Consider the following 21,020-nt stretch of genomic DNA (forward strand, 5'->3'; position numbering starts at 1 on the left):
AAAGACAAACACTGTATATTACTTCTATGTGGAATCTAAAAAATACAACAAACTAGTGAATATAACAAAAAAGAAACAGACTCACAGATATAGAAAACAAACTAGAGGTTACCAGTGGGGAAAGGGAAGGAGGGAGGGGCACGATGGGGTAGGGGACTAAGAGGCACAAACTATTATGTATACAATAAGCTATAAGGATATATTGTACAATACAGGGAATACAGCCAATTAAAATAAAAAAGGCCAAGATTTAGCAGACAATGTTGTTAGGAGGCGACATTACCATGCTGATTTTGAAGTATACTCACTGGCATGTAAGGGAATTCCATATTTTGCAGCAATTTGCTCTTTACTTAATTTATAAGTCAAAAAATCCTTGGTGTGGTTGCCTCTCTGCCTCTGAGAAGAGGGCAGCATGGCAACTAAATATTCAGTGGTAATTCCTTGGGAGCACAGTGCTTGGGAAATGGTACTAAATGATCCTTGTGGAGTGTTTAGCCGGTTGTTTCTGTACATTGCCTGTGAGATAAAAATACATGATTTATTAACATTATATGAGCTATAAATGCTACTGAAAACAATATAGAAGAAAACCTGATAATCCTTAGACGATCCTTATAATTCCACAATTCCTTTAAAACATGTATCCCAAATGTAAATGTACAACACTAAACTTCTCCAATTTAAGTGGCAAAAACTTTTGCCAGAGTAGAAGAGTTTTTCTGTAAGTGATTTTTGTCAATGTACTATATTTTTAGCTGAATGTATTATAACTAATCTCAAATAAAAGTTAAGATGACAAAAGGAATTTTCCAGCAAGAATATTACTGCGTGACTTTTCTACCTGTGTTAATGGAAAACTTCTGGGCAGGTGCATTTGTTTCAGGGATCTCATTTTGTCTAGCAGTGGTCGTGCGACAGAAGCCATGTGATTGAGAATCTCCTTTAGCCTTATGAAGAGTTCTATCATCTTTTCTACTGGCTTTTGATTTTCCCTAGGGAAAAACACCTGACAGGAACAGCAACAACAAAAAAAGAAATTATTTTTGTGGAGAAACTGGAACCCTCACACACTGTTGGTGAAGATATTAAAAGGTACAGTCCCTTTGGAAAACATTTTAGAAGTTTATTAAATAGTTAAACATAAATTAACCATACAACCAGAAATTGGATTCCTAGGCATTTACCCAAGAGAAATGAAAAAATATGTCCACACAAAGATTTGTATGGGAATGTCTATGGCAGCATTACTCACAATAGCCAACAAGTGGAAACAATCCAAATGAATGGATAAACCAAATTTATATCCTTAAATTGGAATACTATTTGGTAAAACAAAGAAATTACTTACTGACACATTACAACATGTATGAAACTCAAAACATTATACTAAGTGAAAAAAGCTACACACAAAGACCACATATTGTACGATTCAATTTAAATGTCTAAAAAGGCGAATCCATAGAGACAGAAAATAGATTAGAGGGTGCCTGTGCTAGAGGTCAGACTGAGAATTGACTGTAAATGGACGCAAGGTTTCTTTTTGGGTTGATAGAAATGTTATAAAATCAGATTGTGGTAACGGTTGCATAATTCTATAATTTACTAAAAAACCCATTAAACTGTACACTTAAAATGTGAGTGAATTTAATAACATATAAATAATACCTCAATAACTTTGCCAAAAATAAATGATTTTAAAAGTCAGAAAGGCAAATGTCAATTACATAATTCTTCATGTACACCCTTGTTCAAAAATCATATAATGTGCTCCTTAAAATCAGAAAAGCTCTGTCAAAAAGTTCATGTGGTCTATCAGGTTTAATCATAATCCCCGAATGTATTTCTGTCGCAGGAAGAAACACTGAAAATATTTTTTAAATTACAATTTTAATTTTATTCTCTCATTCACTCAATTAGTCAACAAACGTTAATTGAGTGCCTGTTATGTTCCCAGCACTGGGTGAGGTGATGGGTACGAGGTGATGGGTACAGTGGTACACAAACTGGCATCATCCTTCCACTCAGGGAGTTTTGTAAGAATAGGAGAAACAGATATGAAACAAATCAATGAACAAAAAGCTGGGGAATATGAGGAGGTAGGGAGTTTAGCTAAGAAATCAAAAGAAGTCTTTCCAAGATGACACCCCAAAGGGGAGAAAGAACAAACCATAGGAGGAATAAGGAGAGGAAGGTAATAGACAGAGGGGGAAAGATTTGTGAGGTTCATGAAGAGGGAAAGCTCTTGGTGTGTCCAAGAGGGTCAAAGACCACTATATGAGGACAAGATTCATTTGGAGAAATATCACAAAGACAGAGCTGTCTCAATAACACAGCTATTAATTGCAATCAGATTTCTCTAAATCAGATTCAACATTTTAATTTTTCTTCCAGTTCTGCCAAAATTCTAGGAATTCTGACACATTTGAAATAAACTGACTAATGATGAGAAATTTTTATTATTTTTACTTATAATACCTGAAAGAATTAGGAATGGTCTTCTGCTTATAAAATGCACATATTTATTTACTATACTCAACAAGAAATAGTTGGTTTGATATGTGCTCTGCAGAGACATTGTAAGATAAGGATTAAAATTTTAGATAAAAAAATTAATAATATCTATTTATATGCATTTTAAGTTAGGTAAAATAAATATTCATTTAGTTAATGGGTATTTGCTAAGTTCTTCTATGGGCCAGGCACTATTCTTGGCATCTGAAATGTTCAGTGAACAAAGAGGCCCTGGTGGAGCTTACACCAAATAGAGGTAGACAGAAAATAAACAACAAAAGTGAATACTAAATAAAATACATAGTATGCTGGAAGTGTAACAGAAAACAAACAGAGCATCGAAAGGAGGTTTGAGAGTGCTATAGATGAAAGTTGGTTGCATTTTAAATAGGATTGTCAGGGTATCTTATTGAGAAGGTCAATATTGAGTAAAGACACATAGTGCTGCAAATCAGGTGAAGGGCATGGCCTGGAGTGGTCCCATGCAGCTGCCCTGGGCCCAAGGAGTAGCCACGTAGGAAACGGGATTTTAGAAATACGGAGAGGTTGTGCAGGCCCTGGGGCCCCTGCAGGATTTGAGGGTTTACTGGAATAAAATGAGGAGCCACTGGGGAAGGTGTTGAGCAGAGGAGTGACATAATACGATTTAAGTTTTAAAGGGATCCTCTTGCTGCTCAGGGAGTGGTGGGGACAAGTGTGGAGGCAAGGGAGGCCAGTTAGGAGGCCTCTGCAGAATATATGGGTCGGATAATGATGACTGTGAACAGGATTATTTGTAACTAGTCCTAAAATGCCTTCATCCCCTTCGCTGAAATGCATCAACAACATAAGTCAGCCGTGCTGCTTCTGGTTTTTCTTACTTTCAAGAGAAAAACTTTTTTTTTCCAGTGTTTTCAATAACACGTAAATAATTTTGACCTAGTATAGATTTGGGCGGATAAATGTGTTTAATTTTCCTATGTTTATATTTTTCTTTCAGTTTTTTATTCACTAAGCACTTATAAAGCATCTAGTTATTGCAAGATGGAGTTACTGCTGACTTTACAGCTCTAATAATGACCACTGTTTTGTTGTACTGGATAAATAATGGTAGCCTCTATCAAAACTTGATGAAGGAAACACAAAAAGTACTTTTTCAAATACCCAAAAAAACCTCGATTCTTTTACTTGAAAACGAAAAACTTTGTTCTAATCTTTATTTTTATCCCACCAAATTAATGTGCATTCACTTTTTTAAAAAGTTATTATAACATTTGTATTTCATACTCTAGTATAGTGTATATTAAATTTAATTCCTGGTCTTGGATATACAAATTGAGAGTTAATAAGGCCATAATATTAATTTCCTCATCTATTAAATATGCAAATTTACAATATATGATCGCTAAGGTCCCACTTAGCTCTAAAATAAAGCTATAATTCCAAAAGCTGTATAAATGGATCACATTCCTTACAGTATCAAGGAGCATACAGGTATAATCAATTTTTTTATATTATACTATAAATATTAAAATATTTCATCAATAGCAACTTGCCTTGTATGTGAAGTTGTGAATGTCTAAGTAGTGCAGAAGAGTGAGTCCAATGAGGTAAGACAGACGGGATCTCTCTGGAAGAGGTATGCTGCAGAATTCCTTCACTGCATCTTCCAATTTGGGACTGGTCATGTTAGCATCACAAGAATGCAACCAGAACACACTAGAAATAATCTACAAGTTGGAGGAAGAAAAATATTTTATCTGTGAATCCTCTGAAGCCACCTGTCCATTTTGAGAGGTTTTTTTATACTTTTAGACTTCATTTAAAAATAAGACAAATTATACTCAAAATCACATAATTTTTTTTTGTTTAAAGCACTAATTACTATCAATAAACCTATAAAGAGTCCATAGTTCACTGGAAAGCTTAAGAAGTAAGATGGGAAAAGAGACAGAAAAAAATCCATAATGATTCCCAGATTTCTTGCTTGAACAACTGGGTGAATGACGACACCAAGAAAGAAAATTGGTTTGGATTGTTTGGGAAAATTACTAGTTTAAGACTTTGGCTCTCTCGGGAATTCCCTGGTGGCGCAGTGGTTAAGAATCTTCCTGCCATTGCAGGGGACACAGGTTTGAGCCCTGGTCTGGGAAAGATCCCACATGCCACAGAGCAACGAAGCCCGTGCGCCACAACTACTGAGCCTGTGCTCCAGAGCCCGCGAGTCACAACTACTGAAGCCCGTGAGCCTAGAGCCCGTGCTCTGCAACAAGAGAAGCCACCGCAATGAGAAGCCCGCGCACCACAACGAAGAGTAGCCCTCGCTCACCACAACGAGAGAAAGCCCGCGCGCAGCAACAAAGACCCAACGCAGCCAAAAATAAATAAATAAATAAAATAAATTTTTTTAAAAACTGATAAACTTTAAAAAAAAAGACTTTTGCTCTCTTTAAAATTTTACTCTTACTTTATTGAAATTGCATTTCATTTATATAATCATTTGAAGTTATAATCTTGTACAATAAACGCTGGGGTCCAGCGATGAAAGGTGAAGAAAAAAAGCCCAGAATCACACAATAATATGAATCAACCATCCTGGAGAATAATGCTTGTGTGAAAAGTGATGTGTGACTATGGGAAGTAAGATGGCAACTCTATTGCCACTGAGTTGAAATAAAGAAAAAGTTTATGAAATTCAAGATTATAGAAACTTTTCTCTCTTTCCTTTTTAAAGAAATAAGAATGTATGCTCTCTATTTACCTGCTTCTACTTACTAAAATGAACCTGCTCTTCAGAGGCCAAAAATGTGATAGTTGAAATTAGATCTTAGGATCATATAAGTGAAAGGTGAAACCAAAGGGGAAAGAATTAATAAAGAAATATTAATTGCTGGGCTTCCCTAGTGGCGCAGTTGAGAACTGCGCCTGCCAATGCAGGGGACATGGGTTCGAGCCCTGGTCTGGGAAGATCCCACATGCCATGGAGCAACTAAGCCCATGTGCCACAACTACTGAGCCTGCGCTCCAGAGCCCATGAGCCACAACTACTGAGCCTGCGTGCTACAACTACTGAAGCCCATGTGCCTAGAGCCCATGCTCCGAAACAAGAGAAGCCACCACAATGAGAAGCCCGTGCACCTCAACAAAGAGTAGCTCCTGCTCGCCACAACTACAGAAAGCCCGTGAGCAGCAACGAGGACCCAATGCAGCCAAAAATAAATTAAAAAAATAAAAGAAAAAGAAAGAAATATTAATTGCTATAACAAGAGGAAGAAAAGTGAAGGTAAAGCAGTTTTAATTTTTGTTTGGGAGAACCAATTAAAATGACACAAACATAAATATTCCAAAGTCAGTCTTAAAGGCTTTTAAAAAACTTTATCTCATATTGGAGAATAACTGGGTTGTGTTTAGAAATGACACAGTCTGTCACATGTAAGTTTTGAATGGATGAGGTCTTAAGCGCTGAAATTCTTCTAGAAAATTTCTATGACACTTCCAGACAATGAACTTGGAAGAGGGGTAAAAGATAAAACATTTCAAGTGGAAAACCCTATTATCAGCCTATGAGGAAATAACATTACTCATTTTCACAGCAAAAAATGTTTACTATACCTCCAAACTTACCCAGAGTTCCCTTGACCCTATCTATTTTATGTAGTCTGTCTTGTCTTGGGGCTTTTAAAAAATAAAAAGAAGTATTCTTTTTCATTTTAGTTTCAACAAATTGTACATCGTCTTTTTTTCCCCCAATTAGATTACTGAAACTCGACTTTGATATCATCATAATAGAATGTGAAAATTTACCTCAGATAATGTGAATGTGATAATGAATATAAAGAATTACTGATGGCACCACTTATTTAAGAAAAGCATCTGGGGTAAAGAAAAGGAGAGGACAAAGGAGGCAAAGGAAGGGATAGGAAAAGTAGAGGGAAAGGAATAGACAGTGATAATGTTCTCGCTTCAGGATTTTTCTTCTATTTTCACTTAAGAATTAGGCCTCTAATTTTATCATTTGCATGGAAAATTCACCGTATTTGCATGCAGCTTCTCAGTGTTTTACTGGTAAGTGCTCAACAAATACTAAATGCTATTTAAACTTTTAAAAAACTGGATGTAAATACAAACGCATTCCACCCCACCTCAGCTCTGTTGCCAGGGATGGGAATGACCAGCAAGTTGTCGATACTCCTATTGGACATTCCTGTTGCTCTCCTCAGTTCTTCTTTCAGCTCTTCAACATTTTTAAACATTTCTATTAACTGACCTGAAAACAAACAAAACAAAACAAAACAAAACTCACATGTGGGTTGCAATGTAATTCTTTTTAGTCGTTCTAACATAGAGAAACCTTCTAGATAAAACATATAGTCAACAACATATATGCCTTGTGTCAGGAACAGACGTCTCTCAGTTTTGGCAAACTTTGCATCTTTAGGATCTATTTCTATCTGATTTAGACTTATTCCTATTATGATATTATTAACCTAAGGTAACAGATTGCTCTGGATTATAAATTTTCCTTAAATGTCTACAACGAAAGGTTGATTCAAAGAAAATATGGTTTCCTCGCAGACTTTGATCACACAGTGTGCTAAATATATATTTCTACATTTGATTTAAAACATCACACAAATTCAAAATGCTTTTTAACCTTGGATCATATAATACTGTCAGCTTAGGACAAGGTTTGCTAAATCTGAAACGTAATGCCACAGAGCACTTCTTCCTTAACTTTGTCCAGCACCTTACGGCTTATAAAGGGTTTTCACAATCATTACTTCAATTTTTAAATAGAATGTGTTTAGCTCCAAACTCTTTTAGGGCAGTTATTACAATTATTTCATATCTGGGTCTTTCAATGAATAGCAAAAAATATTTTGACTTTATTTTAGCAGATTGTGATCTCTATTTTGCAAATGCCTTTCAGTTTCTTTCTTTGCATGAAGTATCTCTCATGCAAATATACCTTCTTTATTTTTGGACTTAGTGCCCTTCCAATTTTGTGGCTGCCTGTCGTCCACAATTCTGAATGTCTTTCTTTTCAGTACTGAGGTATTACGCGAAGGATAAATGTATTGCATGATGCGTCATGCTCAGAATACTAATATGAGGTTCTGAATCAACATTTCTGTAGACAGCAGCGCATCTTTATTTTTAAAATCAGATTATTCTCACGGAAGTAAATAAATTTCATCCTTGCTCTTGCAAAAGACTATCTAATGCACTTTAATATATCAGAGAAATAAAAGGTGAATAGTCTAACTAGTCAAATTTTTGAAGACATTTTTCTGTGAAACCAATTTCGCTGTTTCATTCTCTGCTGGCTTGCTGTGTTGTTTATTTTAGACAAGTAACCGTATTTGAAAGCTTCAGGTGTCTCATGTATAAGGGCAGATACAAAGTAGGTTTGGTTAGGAACTTCAAAAAAGCCTTTTCTAAACTGCAGCATGAGAATCACATGCATTTTAATACGACAGCATTTAAAATATGGATGGGGAAACACCTGGTTTTTCCAAGGTGCCTGCACTGTCATTGACATGCAGCACGGCTTCTATCGTCGGCATTAACCGTGTGATATTTTCCAAGTAATTCATTTGCAATGCCTGTTCTAGAAACCTGGAACAAAGCAGAAGAGGAGAAGAAATTGAACGAGGCATATCAATAATTATTTGAGAAGGGATTTCACCAAGCAAGAAGACGATGGAAAAACTTACCGATCCATATCTAAATTAATTTTGCTTGGATCCCCAGAAAGCAAATCCCTCAGTTTTTCAGATAGAATATTGTCATGATACAGTAAGCTGGTGGCTATTTCGGTGCTGAATTCTGCTGCTTTGAGGAGTTGCACATGAAACGCACTCTCTTCACACAGGTTCCCAAAGTCCATACTAGACAGCTGGCACATTTTCTCTAGTGAACTGAAAGTTTCAGGTTCACAAAGAAGTTTGGTCAAGTTTCGAAGTTGAGACAGCTTTCGAGAGGGGGAAAGATGAGAAACATTAGTTACATTATTCTAAATATTTATTAGTTGATAATAAGCAACCAAAATTGATTTACTTCCTAAAAACATTTTGCTTATGTGTTTAGTGAGTTGGTATTTGACAACAGTTTTACCACAAAGCACTATTTTCTATCATTTGAGTTTACTGTTCTCTTAAGAATTTTATAAAACTTTTGGACCTGTTAGACCTCTTTCTAAAATGTAGTCATATCTTGTAGATTCACAGGTTGAAAAGATGTAGTTTAGTTTTTATCTCATTTAAATCACGAATACTTACACTAATTTTATATTTTAGTTTATTTTTTAAATCACGTGTAAGGGCAGATTGCAAAGCAGATTTGGTTTGGAACTTCAAAAAAGGTTTTCTTCACACCCACTAGGATGCCTACTATCAAAACAAACAAACATACAAACAAATGAACAAATAAATAAATAAAACCAGAAAATAACAAGTGTTGGCAAGGATATGGAGAAATTAGAACCCTTGTGCACTGTTGGTGGGAATATAAAATGATGTAGCTACTGTAAAAAATAGTACAGTGAGTCTTCAAGAAAATTTGAAATAGAATTAACATATGACTCAGCAATTCCACTTCTAGGTATATACTCAAAAGTATTTGTTGAAAGCTGGGTTTTGAACAGATATTTGTAGACCCATGTTCACAGCAGCATTATTCACGATAGCCAAGAGGTAGAAGCACCCCATGTCCATTGACAGATGAATGGATAAACGCAATGTGGTAAACACATAAAATGGAATATTATTTAGCCTTAAAAAGTAAGGAGCTTCTCTCACATATTATAACGTGGATGAGCCTAGAGGGCATTATGCTAAGTGATATAAGCCAGTCATAAAAAGACAAATGCTGTGTGATTCTACCTATATGAAGTACCAAGCATAGTCAAATTAATAGCAACAGAAAGTAGAATTGCAGGTGCCAGGGACCAGGGGGAGAGGGGAATGAGAAATAGGTGTTTCACGGGTAGAGGATTTTAGTTTTGCAAGATTAAGAGTTCTACAGTCTGTGTGTATTTAACACAGTTGAACTGCACAGTTAAAAATAGTTAAGGTGGTCAATTTTATATTATGTGTATTTTATCACAAGTTAAAAAAAATTAATTAACCAAAAAAAGACTTTTTAAAACTGTGCATGAGAATCACATATATTTTAAAATATGGATTGGTATATACCTTGTTTTTCAAAAGTGTCTGTACTCTTATTGACATTATCTTCTATCCTCTTACCTACTGAGGGAAACTTTTGTTCTATGGAGTGCTTAAAAGGGCCTAAAATCCCATATTCAGAGAAAAAGGAGAAAAATGAAAATCAACTACTTTCCTACGCAAGTATATTCCTCCTTGCAGTTCACTATGCTCTGTGTGTTCTGAGGATATATCCCCAAGTCATACTTCCTGGGGTAAAAAATTATGCCTCTGGGGAAGCCAGTTCTGTTGTGCTTGGAAGCAACCCTAGAGCTACTCTTTTTTAAGAAGTGAAATAATTTGGAGAAACATCTAAAGAAGCAAATATGTGTCATTCATCGCAGCTGAGTTTCTAATCAGAAGTTGCATTTTGACAGAAATGAATTATAATACAGGAAAATGTTCAGGAATATTTCTTTGCCTATGTCAAATGGGAAAGGTACAATGATGTGTCTTGGATGAGAGATTTATAGTAACTACATGTAGGCAGTAGCAATTAAACACCAATCATCTTAGATAGTAAAAATCATTGGTCTACTTTCCACTGTATTTAATATTCTAATTGACTTCTGGTTTTGAACTATCTAAAATGGTTTCGTATGTATTAAAATTCTACTTACTAGTCTTATTACTATGAGAAATTTTCCATTCTGTAATAAACCCAATCATTTTACCAGAAGTAACTGTTATGTTTGTCACTTGTTCCTTCCTTTGATTTTCCAAATACTAGATATGATTAAACTTCTAATGAATACAGCCCAACCTCTCTGCCAGTGACTTTTATTTTGGTGATTTCTTAAATAAAAAGATAAATACTGGGAGCCCAATTAATTTTTTTAATTGAGCTTTTAAGGGTGTAGTAAATTTGAATGACTTTACTCAGTAGAGACTGAAATATATTTTTTAATTGCAAGTCTGACATACATGTAACAAGAAACCAATAAAAGTCCATAGAGTATAATCTTGGTTTGATAAAAGATATAGAAGGAGAAACTGGAAATCTAGCCATGTTACTGAAGTAGAACTGGTCCTCTGAAATAAGAATTTAATTCAGGGTTAATAATGTGGCCTGCCCTGTGAGGCACATCCGCCAAGGAGCAACATCATGGTCATTTACTATTTGTCATTATTTACTACTTTCTTCTAAAAGCAATACATGCATTAAACTTTTAGAAACTTCATAGATCATTAGTAATCAACATACATTCAGAGAATTATAATTATCTCTTCAAAAGTATGTGTCAAGTCCAGATTACAGGTTTGTCACAGTCTCATGTATCACGACACTGGTCTACATAGTAAGGGCTCAGGCCTAAACTTGAACAATGACCCGTAACTAACTCCACGTCCAGCTGTGACTGAATTCCCTAGTGCCTACGGTTCCTAATGCACATGAATCAGAATTGTAAGTAACATGATGGCGTAGACTTCAAAATACTGTATGTGTAAAAATGCTGAAACTGCAACACTTCTGGGTTCTTAGCAGGTAAATGAAAGGAAATGAGACCTATTTAAAAACGCAAAGGTATTACAATATAAGTAGTGTCCTATCTGTATTTCTGCTTAATATAGAGAATATCCATTTTATGAGTATTTCCCCAATCAGGAAGTTATCCTTCCCACCAGAGAGACTGGAAATAAAAGAGGAGAAAACAGACGATGAAGGGAGGAGAAAACTCTAAAGTTCAAGAAGAGTAGAATGTTCGGGGCTAGAAAAGAAAAAAAGTCACCAATGAATGACAGGCATTTGGCATTTTGGAGGGTCTAAACCTTCTTAGAAATATCATGAATAAAAATGTTAGGGTGGGCCCTAACTCACTGTCACAATCAAGATACCAATTACCAAGGAGGACAAAGCAGGGAAGTAAAAGCATCTCTTCTTACAAAACTCTGGGAGTCTGTCTTCATTCTTTCAATGATATGTACTGAATACTTTCCATGTGTCAGACTCCGTGCCAGGTGCTGAGAGTACAGAGTACAGTGACAGACTTAACCATGTTCCTATGGAGCCTGTAGTCCTGGAATGAACGGGTTCTGTCAATTGCAAATAGTAGCCATGCTTGTTATAAATGACAATAGATTTCCCACCTAAGGGACAGGATTGTAGTTTATTTCCACTTCTGTGGCTTCTTGAACCTTTTTCATAATGTAACCCACAAGGGGAGCAGTATACTCAAAATGTGGATGCTGTTTTAAGTTATCCTTAGCTCCATTCCCATACCATTATTGTAAATGACTGAGAATGTATTGTTTCCATTTCCCAATGTATATTGTGTGCTGCTCAGTTACTCTGTAAGTTGAGAACTACAATGAGTAATTGCCCAGGTAATACGATTACATCACCAGGGCTCTACTTTAACACCATCATTTGTTCACACATTCATGAGTCAAGTCTTAAGATACTACTATGTGCTAGATGTGAGACTTTAGAGATGCAGAAGGCATAATTTCATCAGATTTTACACTCTAGTGAGGGAAACAGACCCTACATATACAATGAGCTATAATGCTAAGTAGTAAATTCTAAAAGCCAGAAATCTCACTGTAATCGGAGATTCCTCTTCCCTATGCCTCACACCTCACTGGCTGCCAAGTGGTGTCAACCCACCTCCTACAATGCTCTTGAAATTCTTTTCCTTCTATTCTCTGCCACTGACATAGTGCGGGGCCACACTTTTTGCTTAGGTTACTACAAAAAATCACCTACTTGGCTTTCTTCCAATCTGTCCTCCATAATTCTCCTAGAGAGACCTTTTCCTAAAATGCAGAATTCACCTTCTTCAAATTCACAATTTTCAGGATCAGATTCAAACTCCTTGACTAAACATAAAGAGGCCTTGGGGATCTGGGCCCCCTTTCCTGCCTCTCTCATGGGCATCTTGTGCTCCAGCTGGACACATTAACTCCAGGTAACCTATGTCTGTCCTTCAGGTTCATACCTCTTACCAATGCGTGTCTCTATGTCTGGCATGTAGGACTATAACCTAATCCCACAGCCTGCAAGACTCAGAGTAAGGCGTATCTCCTCCATGAAGCTTCTTCTCTCCACCTTCACGCTCTGCAATCTGCGTCAGATATGCCACCTCCACATACAGAATCCTGTCCATCCACGTACCACAACACTTATCTCACTGTGTTATAATCATTGGCCTTCTTTTCCATCTCCTCCACTGGATTGATTATAAGGACTTTGGGGTTAGAGATTATATCTTTTAAATAAACAGATTAGCATTATGGGAGCATAGATGATGGATGGAATGAATGAATGGGTAAATATTACATGCATACAAAGTCATTATCCTGACTTGGAAACAGTGAGAAAGGAGATACTCTAATATTATAAGAGTGACATTTAAACTTATCCTTGAAGGATGAGTAGGACTTTTCCAGATGAATGCATAACTTCCTTCTCATTTGCACAAACTGAGATAGTGCTAAATTAAGTACACTAGAAATTTTGATTCATGTAGAAGACTAAGACTACAATGTAGGTAATCTAACTAGCATATTTATTTGTAATATACATGGACGCATGTTTTGTATGCCTGCTTAATTAGACCAGGCTGACTGCACAGCAAGTCATCCTGCTTGTTCTGAATAAACCAGTTCTAATTTTACTTTATCCCTGGCTACATAAATCCAATTAAACTGCTGTTCTTACTAGGAGAGCTGCTTTCAAAATTTAAAGGGTTATTTAAGAAAGAGAGTGAATTTCATGATAACCTGTGTACTGTATGTATGAGCTAGACAAAGAATAAGAGACAAACACCAACCAATTCAAACTTCAGAGTTAACATTTTTCCCATTGCTTTCCCTCCCTTTCTTCAATATCATACATTTTAATATGATTTACAGTATTAGTTTCTGCTTCTGATGATAATAATACAAATAAGGTGAGTCAACTTCTGAGATTTTTGTACACTGTGAAGTCTAAAACATCAGCTTTTGAAATCAACTTTTATAGTTTTAAAAACTAGGGGGCTTCCCTGGTGGCGCAGGGGTTAAGAATCCGCCTGCCAATGCAGGGGACACGGGTTTGAGCCCTGGTCTGGGAAGATCCTACATGCTGCGGAGCAACTAAGCCCGTGCACCACAACTACTGAGGCCCGCGAGCCACAAGTACTAAGCCCATGTGCCACAACTACTGAAGCCCACACGCCCACAGACCATGCTCTGCAACAAGAGAAGCCACCGCAGTGAGAAGCCCACGCACCACAACAAAGAGTAGCTCCTGCTCGCCGCCAACTAGAGAAAGCCCGCGTGCAGCAACGAAGACCCAACGCAGCCAAAAATAAATAAATAAATAAATCTATTAAAAAAAAAACAAACTAGGGACATTTCAAATTAGGAATCAAATTTTTAATGCTTTTTCAAATCGTGTAGCTTAATGAGACAACTACATCAGGAGCTATTCCTTTACGTATTGCATTCTGTAATTAGTCTCTTATGGGTCATTTCAGACAGAGATAACCACTGATTAAAAACAAAATACAATTATGTAGCACCAGAACTCTTGTCACCCTTTTTCTAGCATTAATCTACACTCAAAATAGAACCAGTATTTAAAAAAATACAGATTTAAAACTTAAATTACAAATATATCTTGCCAGAGAATTACAGGAAGTTTTGATTTTTTTTTTTTTTTCTGTCATGGCTTACTTTTGATTTCAAGACTTCAGGAACTGGAGGGAAGTAATCCTCATAGGAACCATTTTGAAGAAAAGATTTTTTAAATCGAATTGTAGAGTGCAGCAGTCTTAAATTTTCTGTAAAGGAGGAGAAAAGAATTACCTTATGTGAACTGCAAGGTCATCTAGGAAACCTATTTGAAAGACACCTTTATCCTAATTTATTACTAAGTTTTTTCTAAGATAATAGCCTATTTCAATCTAAATATAAAAGGAGTGAAAATTTAATCTTTCCTTGAACCATGGAGACTACAGAGTTCATTATTTTTAAAATATTCATAGATATTCTGCTTAGAGACAAAAATATTTCCAGCAAAGGTGCTATACAGTTTTGGTTCTTGGTGAACTGAACATGCTTTTATTTTGGATGTACTATTAAGTTGAAGTGTTTGAGAGAGAATAGGTTGTATAATCTCTGTGACACAAATATGCCCTTCCAACCTTGATTAATTCATGTCCAGTAAACAGAGACCACACTTAAATATCTGTTGTGCTATTTGCTTGCCATTAAGTCTCAAAAAGCTATTTTGGTGTAGGAACAGTGAATGTATATCTCCTACAAAGTGTAAGAAAATAGATGTTTTATCTTTAAAAAAAGGAAAAGAAATATTTGATTAAATGCAATCTTCACGGTTAAAGTGTGTAAGGATCAGAAGTAAAAATAGTCTGCTACAAAAATGCCTTTCTTTATGTAATTTACATCTGCTTTTGGAAGTCTACATTATCCTTCTTCACTATTTTTTGACAACTAAGATTATTAAGGGCATAGAAAATGTCATGGAGGGTTACGTGAACTCCTAATTCTGGAGACTTGGAAAGTTCATCCAGGTGGCCATTAACACATCTGTTACCTGGCCATTATACATTAAAGTTTGTCCAGGTGTCCAGGTGGTACTAGCAGCAGGAACAGGAGTAATAATATATGATTAGACAGTCCCTTTATATATCAAACCACTGAAACAGATGCATATGGAAACTAAGATTTTTAAATTTTCTTTCGTTTCTAAGCCAACATCTTATAAGATTTACTATTTTAGAACAAAATTACAAACCATGAGTAGTAGCATTTTGACTCTTAAGAAGAGTATTACCTTTTGATCCCGTGGCCAAATTGTCAGTGACATTTCTCACACATGCCAAGTAAGGAATATAAGGACTATCTACTGATATATTTAAGAGGGCATCTTCAAAGTTTTCCAGTATTAGGAGCCTATAGAATTAGAAAAGAATATATAAATTAAGTCATATCAAAATAAAGCAAAGCCATTTTGTTGAGACCATGCGAGTCCCTGGTTGTGTGGCATTGGCTGATTTGAGCACTGAAGCACCATGAAGTAGGACATCTTCCCCCATCCAGCCCAGCTGCACAGTGGCAGCACTACTCTAGATCCTCTAAGTATTTACCTTTCCATGGGCATTATCTCTACATTTAATTATTTTAATATCCAATCATAAGTGATCTTAAGATCATTTCTAGGCACATTTACATGAAAGAAAAAATCACTGGGCTAGTGTTGCCAGATAAAATACAGGAGTCCCAGTTAAATTTGAATTTCAGGTAAATAATGAACAATTTTTCAGTATTAGTATGTCCCATGAGTCTTGCATGTCTCCTTCCTCTCCCCTCCCCTCCCCTCCCCTCCCCTCCCCTCTCCTCCTCCCCTCCCTTCCCTTCCCTTCACTTCTCTTCTCTTTTTTCTTTTCTCTTTCCTCTAAATCTGGCAACCCTCTCTCTGGGCTTCAGTTTCCTCTCTTGTCAAATGATCTGCTAGATCCCTTCCACCTATAATATTCTCTAAATAATTTAAATTCATTTAACTGTGATTAAAAAGAAATGGTAGAATCCAAATGAACAATATAAGTTCCTTTTTTTTTTTTCTTTAAACAACCAATTCAGAGTTCCCAAATTAACCACTTTCCGGTTTCCTTTCAAACTGACTGGCATGTGAGGATATAGTCTAAGATTTTTGAGGCATACATACGTGAGTAAGTAAACGTGTATGTTACGCACGCCCTGTCACTTCAACTGTGAGCCTGCATCTCTACTTATTTTGTAATTTCTTCCCTTAGTGTCTACTATTGAATGTTATGTACAGCAGAGATAGAACAAGTATCAATGGTTTATTTGGGAACCATCTATTTTGAATCAAACTGCACAACACACAAATTAACTAGTTCTATTGGATATTTAATTTAGATTTAATTCAAATACTAATGGAAGAGACTTATCCTGGCATAGCTAGTAAACATGTAGGACAATGTCTGCATTAACATTAAAGAAGTCTCAGGGTGTTTACATGTGGGTTAATGACACTGGATCTTTGAGGAAGTTTAACAAGAAAAAAAATCTATGGCAAGAAAAGTCCCTAACTTGGCAGTCAGAGCACAGTTAATTGGTCAGATGGCCGACTCTCATTTAAATACAGTCCACAGCCTCCATGTTTAAAAAAATTGCACCCATTCCTGAGGCTTCTTGCTTTTGTTTAGGCATTTCCTTGACCAGAGACTCTCCTCTCAGTATTACCTCTCTTTTTTTTGTGTTTGTCTTCCTCTTTGTCTTAATCATTATAGCATTGAGCCATTTCCGTTCTGGTGCTGTGCTCAGTAGCAAAATACTGGTCTACCTTTCCAGATGAAACGGCACAAGAATGGTGAATGGTGAATTTTCAAGCTTTAAATAGAAGAATGTTGGGCTAAAAGTGACCTTGAAATATCATCTAAGCATTATCTTAGTTCCATAAAGAATATGTGATTGCCAAGATTTTTGAGATTAGATTTAAGATACACCAAAAATTAAGATACATACGTGCCACTGTTTTGGCATAAACATCCAAGTATTCCTTTAAACGATTTAATTTATGTATTCTTTATATAAAAATCTCACCTATTTCTCAAGAATGGTTACAACTAAAGATGAGCTTATGGATGTATGCATGCATGTGTGTGCACACACACACACACAAACACAATAAAAAATAATTAACTTTAGTGCAAAAATAATGAAGGAGAAGAGCTCTGAGGAAAAAAAATTTTTTTGAGCAGCTTTCTTTAGAAAATTCTGGACCATAAACATTTTTATCTCATGCCAAGTACTGCCAGTCTATGATTATTTTAAAGTGGGGAGGGAAAGGAAGTCCAAAGATAAGAAATCCCTTAATTGCATCAATCTCAACAAGAGCCATCTTAAAAGTATTGAATTCTTTCTAATAAACTGTCAGCTAGCTGTCAGTAACCAACTACATTTGCTGTGGAATTTTCAGGTCTGAAGCGCTAACATTATCAATGCTATGGATGCCCCAAGGCTCTGATAAAGATACCTGGCTTCAGCAATAAGCATCCAGTTGTCTCAATTCAGAGGTTTTTTTAATATATATATATATATATATTTATTGGAGTATAATTGCTTTACAACGTTGTGTTAGTTTCTGTTGTACAACAAAGTGAATCAGCTATAAGTATACATATCCCCTCTCTCTTGAGCCTCCCTCCCATCCTCCCTATCCCGTCCCTCTAGGTCGTCACAAAGCATCGAGCTGATCTCCCTGTGCTACGGAGAAGCTTCCCACTAGCTATCTCTTTTACATTTGGTAATGTATATATGTCAGTGCTACTCTCTCACTTCGTCTCAGCTTCCCCTTCCCCACCGTGTCCTCAAGTCCGTTCTCTCCATCTGCGTCTTTATTCCTGCCCTTTCACTAGGTTCATCAGTACTGTTTTCTTAGATTCCATATATGTGCATTAGCATACGGTATTTGTTTTTCTCTTTCTTACTTCATTCAGTTCAGAGGTTTTTTAAAAAAATTATTTTTCTGGCTATACAGAGAATGTGTTTAAAAGACTTGATTATTTGGAACATGGAATCCTGTCTGGGGTAAAATTGCCCAGAGCTGTGAGATTGCTCTTGGGAGAAGCATCTGGTTCAGCCACCTTAGAGGAGGAGAGATGTGGGAGCAGAAAGAGGAGGTGGTTATTGATGGAAGGATTTTGCCTAGAATTACCCAGAGTTAGGGAACTTCTCATTGAATAACAGAAAGTTTATAAACAATTGCATAGATTTTATTTTAGAAAAAGAAATGAATGGTTAAAAGTAAGTCCTATTATTTGTTTTTATTTGTACACATTTCCATTAGCACAAAAATACATCCTTTGGGACTAAAGTTAAAGAATTTCAATAGTATAATTTATCAGGCCAAAACAACCTTTTACATAACAGGCCACCTAGTCTCTAAATTTGCCTTGAACTATATGCGGTTACTTCAGTCAGCTTCTACCATAACTATTACAGTTACTTCAGAGAACTGCTTAGATTAATGGTCCTTAGAAGCTAAGGTAACTGCTGTTATTTCCACTGCCTATTCCTGAGACAACATATTTACATGCCCCACAAAGAGTCCAAAATTAAATTACCTATAAACAGTTTTGGCTACCTGAATACTACTGAAGCAACCAAAGTTTGCATTACCTTGAGTGAGCATACAAAATATCGTGATTTTTAAAAACCGAAATAAATAGTAATGTAAAAAATTGGTGACTTCTACATCTTTCATGATGAAAGACCTGAAAAGAGTTGGAAATTGGGCCTCCAGCTAGATTCTCCTCATAGACATAAGGTAACCAATCCAGACAGAACATGTGGGATGTAGTTATACAATCTTAGAACTGAAAAACAGATCCTCATGTTGCATTATCTGAAAGTACCATTGAATAATACCAAAAAACAACTTTCAACTTTACTGCACTTCAACTGTATCTTTTTCTGTGGTCAGTCAATAATTGATTTTTCTATTCCATGGCCTTATATACTGATAAAAGAATTATGTTTATGAATTGTTTTGATTGCTTATTCAGCCAAGTTACTTACCAGTTTAGAAACAAACCAACAAACCAACAAAGACTTACTGTGCAGCCAGGCTGCTTGGGGATAGAGACTGTCCATCTTCCTCACTCCACACATGTGTTGTATTATCACAGCCACCTAAAGTGATAATATTTATATAGGAGAATATTTAACATTTTCGTAAAGGATTTATTTTTCTAAGCAAAAATCATCCCAGGTCAAATTAATGGGAAAAAAATGCAGGAAGTCTGCAGAATTTTTCTCCAAAGGATTTTACAAGAGATGTCTAAGCTCTTTCAGTTGGAAACATTTAAGATATTTATAGGAAATAGATGCCTACTAATTGAAATAATTCCAATGGTCAAGCATATGTATTTCGAACAAATTATTTCTCTGTGCATCAAACCATTGCATTATTTTATCCTAAGACCTGTATGCATAGATGACTCTTAAATATCATAATGCAAATTGACTACCCCATGACTTCTTAATCAAACGAAGCCAATTTCAGTCTTACGGGTCACTGGATTTTTTTGTTTGTTTGTCTTCGGTTGTCTAGAATGTGGCCGTAGGAAACATCTACCATCACTAATGTATATTTTCTGTCTTTCAAAAAGCAGCCAGTGATTTCAACTGAATGCAGCTGTGAATGCAAACTGGCTAATGTTAACAGAACCATTCTGAGTGGTCTCAAATAATATGAAAGTTTGGAGTGTGGAAGGCAATCACTAAGTTGGGTCTAATGGAAACCATATGTGAAGATCTAATTCAACACAGAGAATTGTCCCTAGAAGTTAAACAGGTTCCTTATTCAGCTTGCTGCATAACATTGTATTGTTAAAGAGTAAGTGTGCAACAACATTCACATGCAAAATTGAAAATGAAATACTTTAAACAGCTACTACATAAATAAAAACATCATAAATCCAGTGCTTTCATTCGGCCCCTTTAAAGAAACGGTATTACTTATTTCAGTCTTCCCTGTAGACACTACTAATTCCTTATAAATCATCCAGTAGTTTTAGTGCTGTCATTTTTTAACATTGGCCTAATCATTTTCAATAGGATATTTTACTGCCAGCTTTAACGCTTCTCCCGTTGTCTCTAGTTCGCGTGTTCTAAAGCCTTCTAAGAAGGTCCTAGCACAAAACTAGGAAACCATCTGTACTTTTCTCATGCTGATCATTTTGTTTAAGCATGTGTGTAAAAGACTCACAGAATTAAAGACCTCCTTGTCTACGTCTGTATCAGTCATGTCTGAGTAATGTCTGCTCTGTCCCTAGTATCTGGCAGAGTGGCTTTTTCAGTTTTCCTCTCTGGCAGAAGGGAGTTCTCTGCTCTGCTCAAGATGCAGCTAAGTATTATTACTCTAATGATAGCAATGCATTAGTGAGTGAAAGGACCAAGAAGAAGATACCCAGAATAAATAAACCTAATTAATAATGGTAATAACTATTATTTATCGGCATCCATATATGGAATAACCAGGATAGGACTCTGGAGACCTATATGCTTTTGCAGTGTAAAAGTATATAAAACCATTTTCCCAAGATCATATCTTGCTCACTTTGAATTCCTATGTGATGCTGAGCAAGTTCATTAGCATTTGTATTCTATATGGTTATGGAGTGTCTCTTCCTCATCACGCTATTCAAATGAATAACTAATAGAAATTAACTTTATACATATCAATTATAGGCTTGATCTTGATGTTAAGTATGGACTCTTCCCTCTGGTCACTTTTCATTCTGGACTCTAAGGTGTCTGAGAAGAAATACTGTATTAAATAGGCTT

At 36.0% G+C, this 21,020-nt stretch overlaps 1 protein-coding gene across 5 annotated transcripts in view; it reads right to left on the minus strand.

The window, feature by feature from the left end:
- Positions 1–21,020, minus strand: part of ABCA12 (ATP binding cassette subfamily A member 12) — a 187,472-nt gene that overhangs the window by 80,313 nt on the left and 86,139 nt on the right. For all 5 annotated transcript variants that reach the window (XM_036858905.1, XM_036858904.1, XM_036858903.1 and 2 more), the window contains 9 exons: positions 19,289–19,364; positions 15,481–15,599; positions 14,361–14,467; positions 8,211–8,467; positions 8,000–8,112; positions 6,636–6,760; positions 4,050–4,223; positions 845–1,009; positions 309–519 (listed from right to left, as the gene is read on the minus strand). In XM_036858905.1, coding sequence (XP_036714800.1) covers positions 309–519; positions 845–1,009; positions 4,050–4,223; positions 6,636–6,760; positions 8,000–8,112; positions 8,211–8,467; positions 14,361–14,467; positions 15,481–15,599; positions 19,289–19,364 — 1,347 coding nt within the window. The remainder of the gene's footprint in view (positions 1–308; positions 520–844; positions 1,010–4,049; positions 4,224–6,635; positions 6,761–7,999; positions 8,113–8,210; positions 8,468–14,360; positions 14,468–15,480; positions 15,600–19,288; positions 19,365–21,020) is intronic.

Source organism: Balaenoptera musculus, chromosome 7 (genome assembly GCF_009873245.2).
Source record: "Balaenoptera musculus isolate JJ_BM4_2016_0621 chromosome 7, mBalMus1.pri.v3, whole genome shotgun sequence".
In the NCBI taxonomy this organism is placed as follows: domain Eukaryota; kingdom Metazoa; phylum Chordata; class Mammalia; order Artiodactyla; family Balaenopteridae; genus Balaenoptera; species Balaenoptera musculus.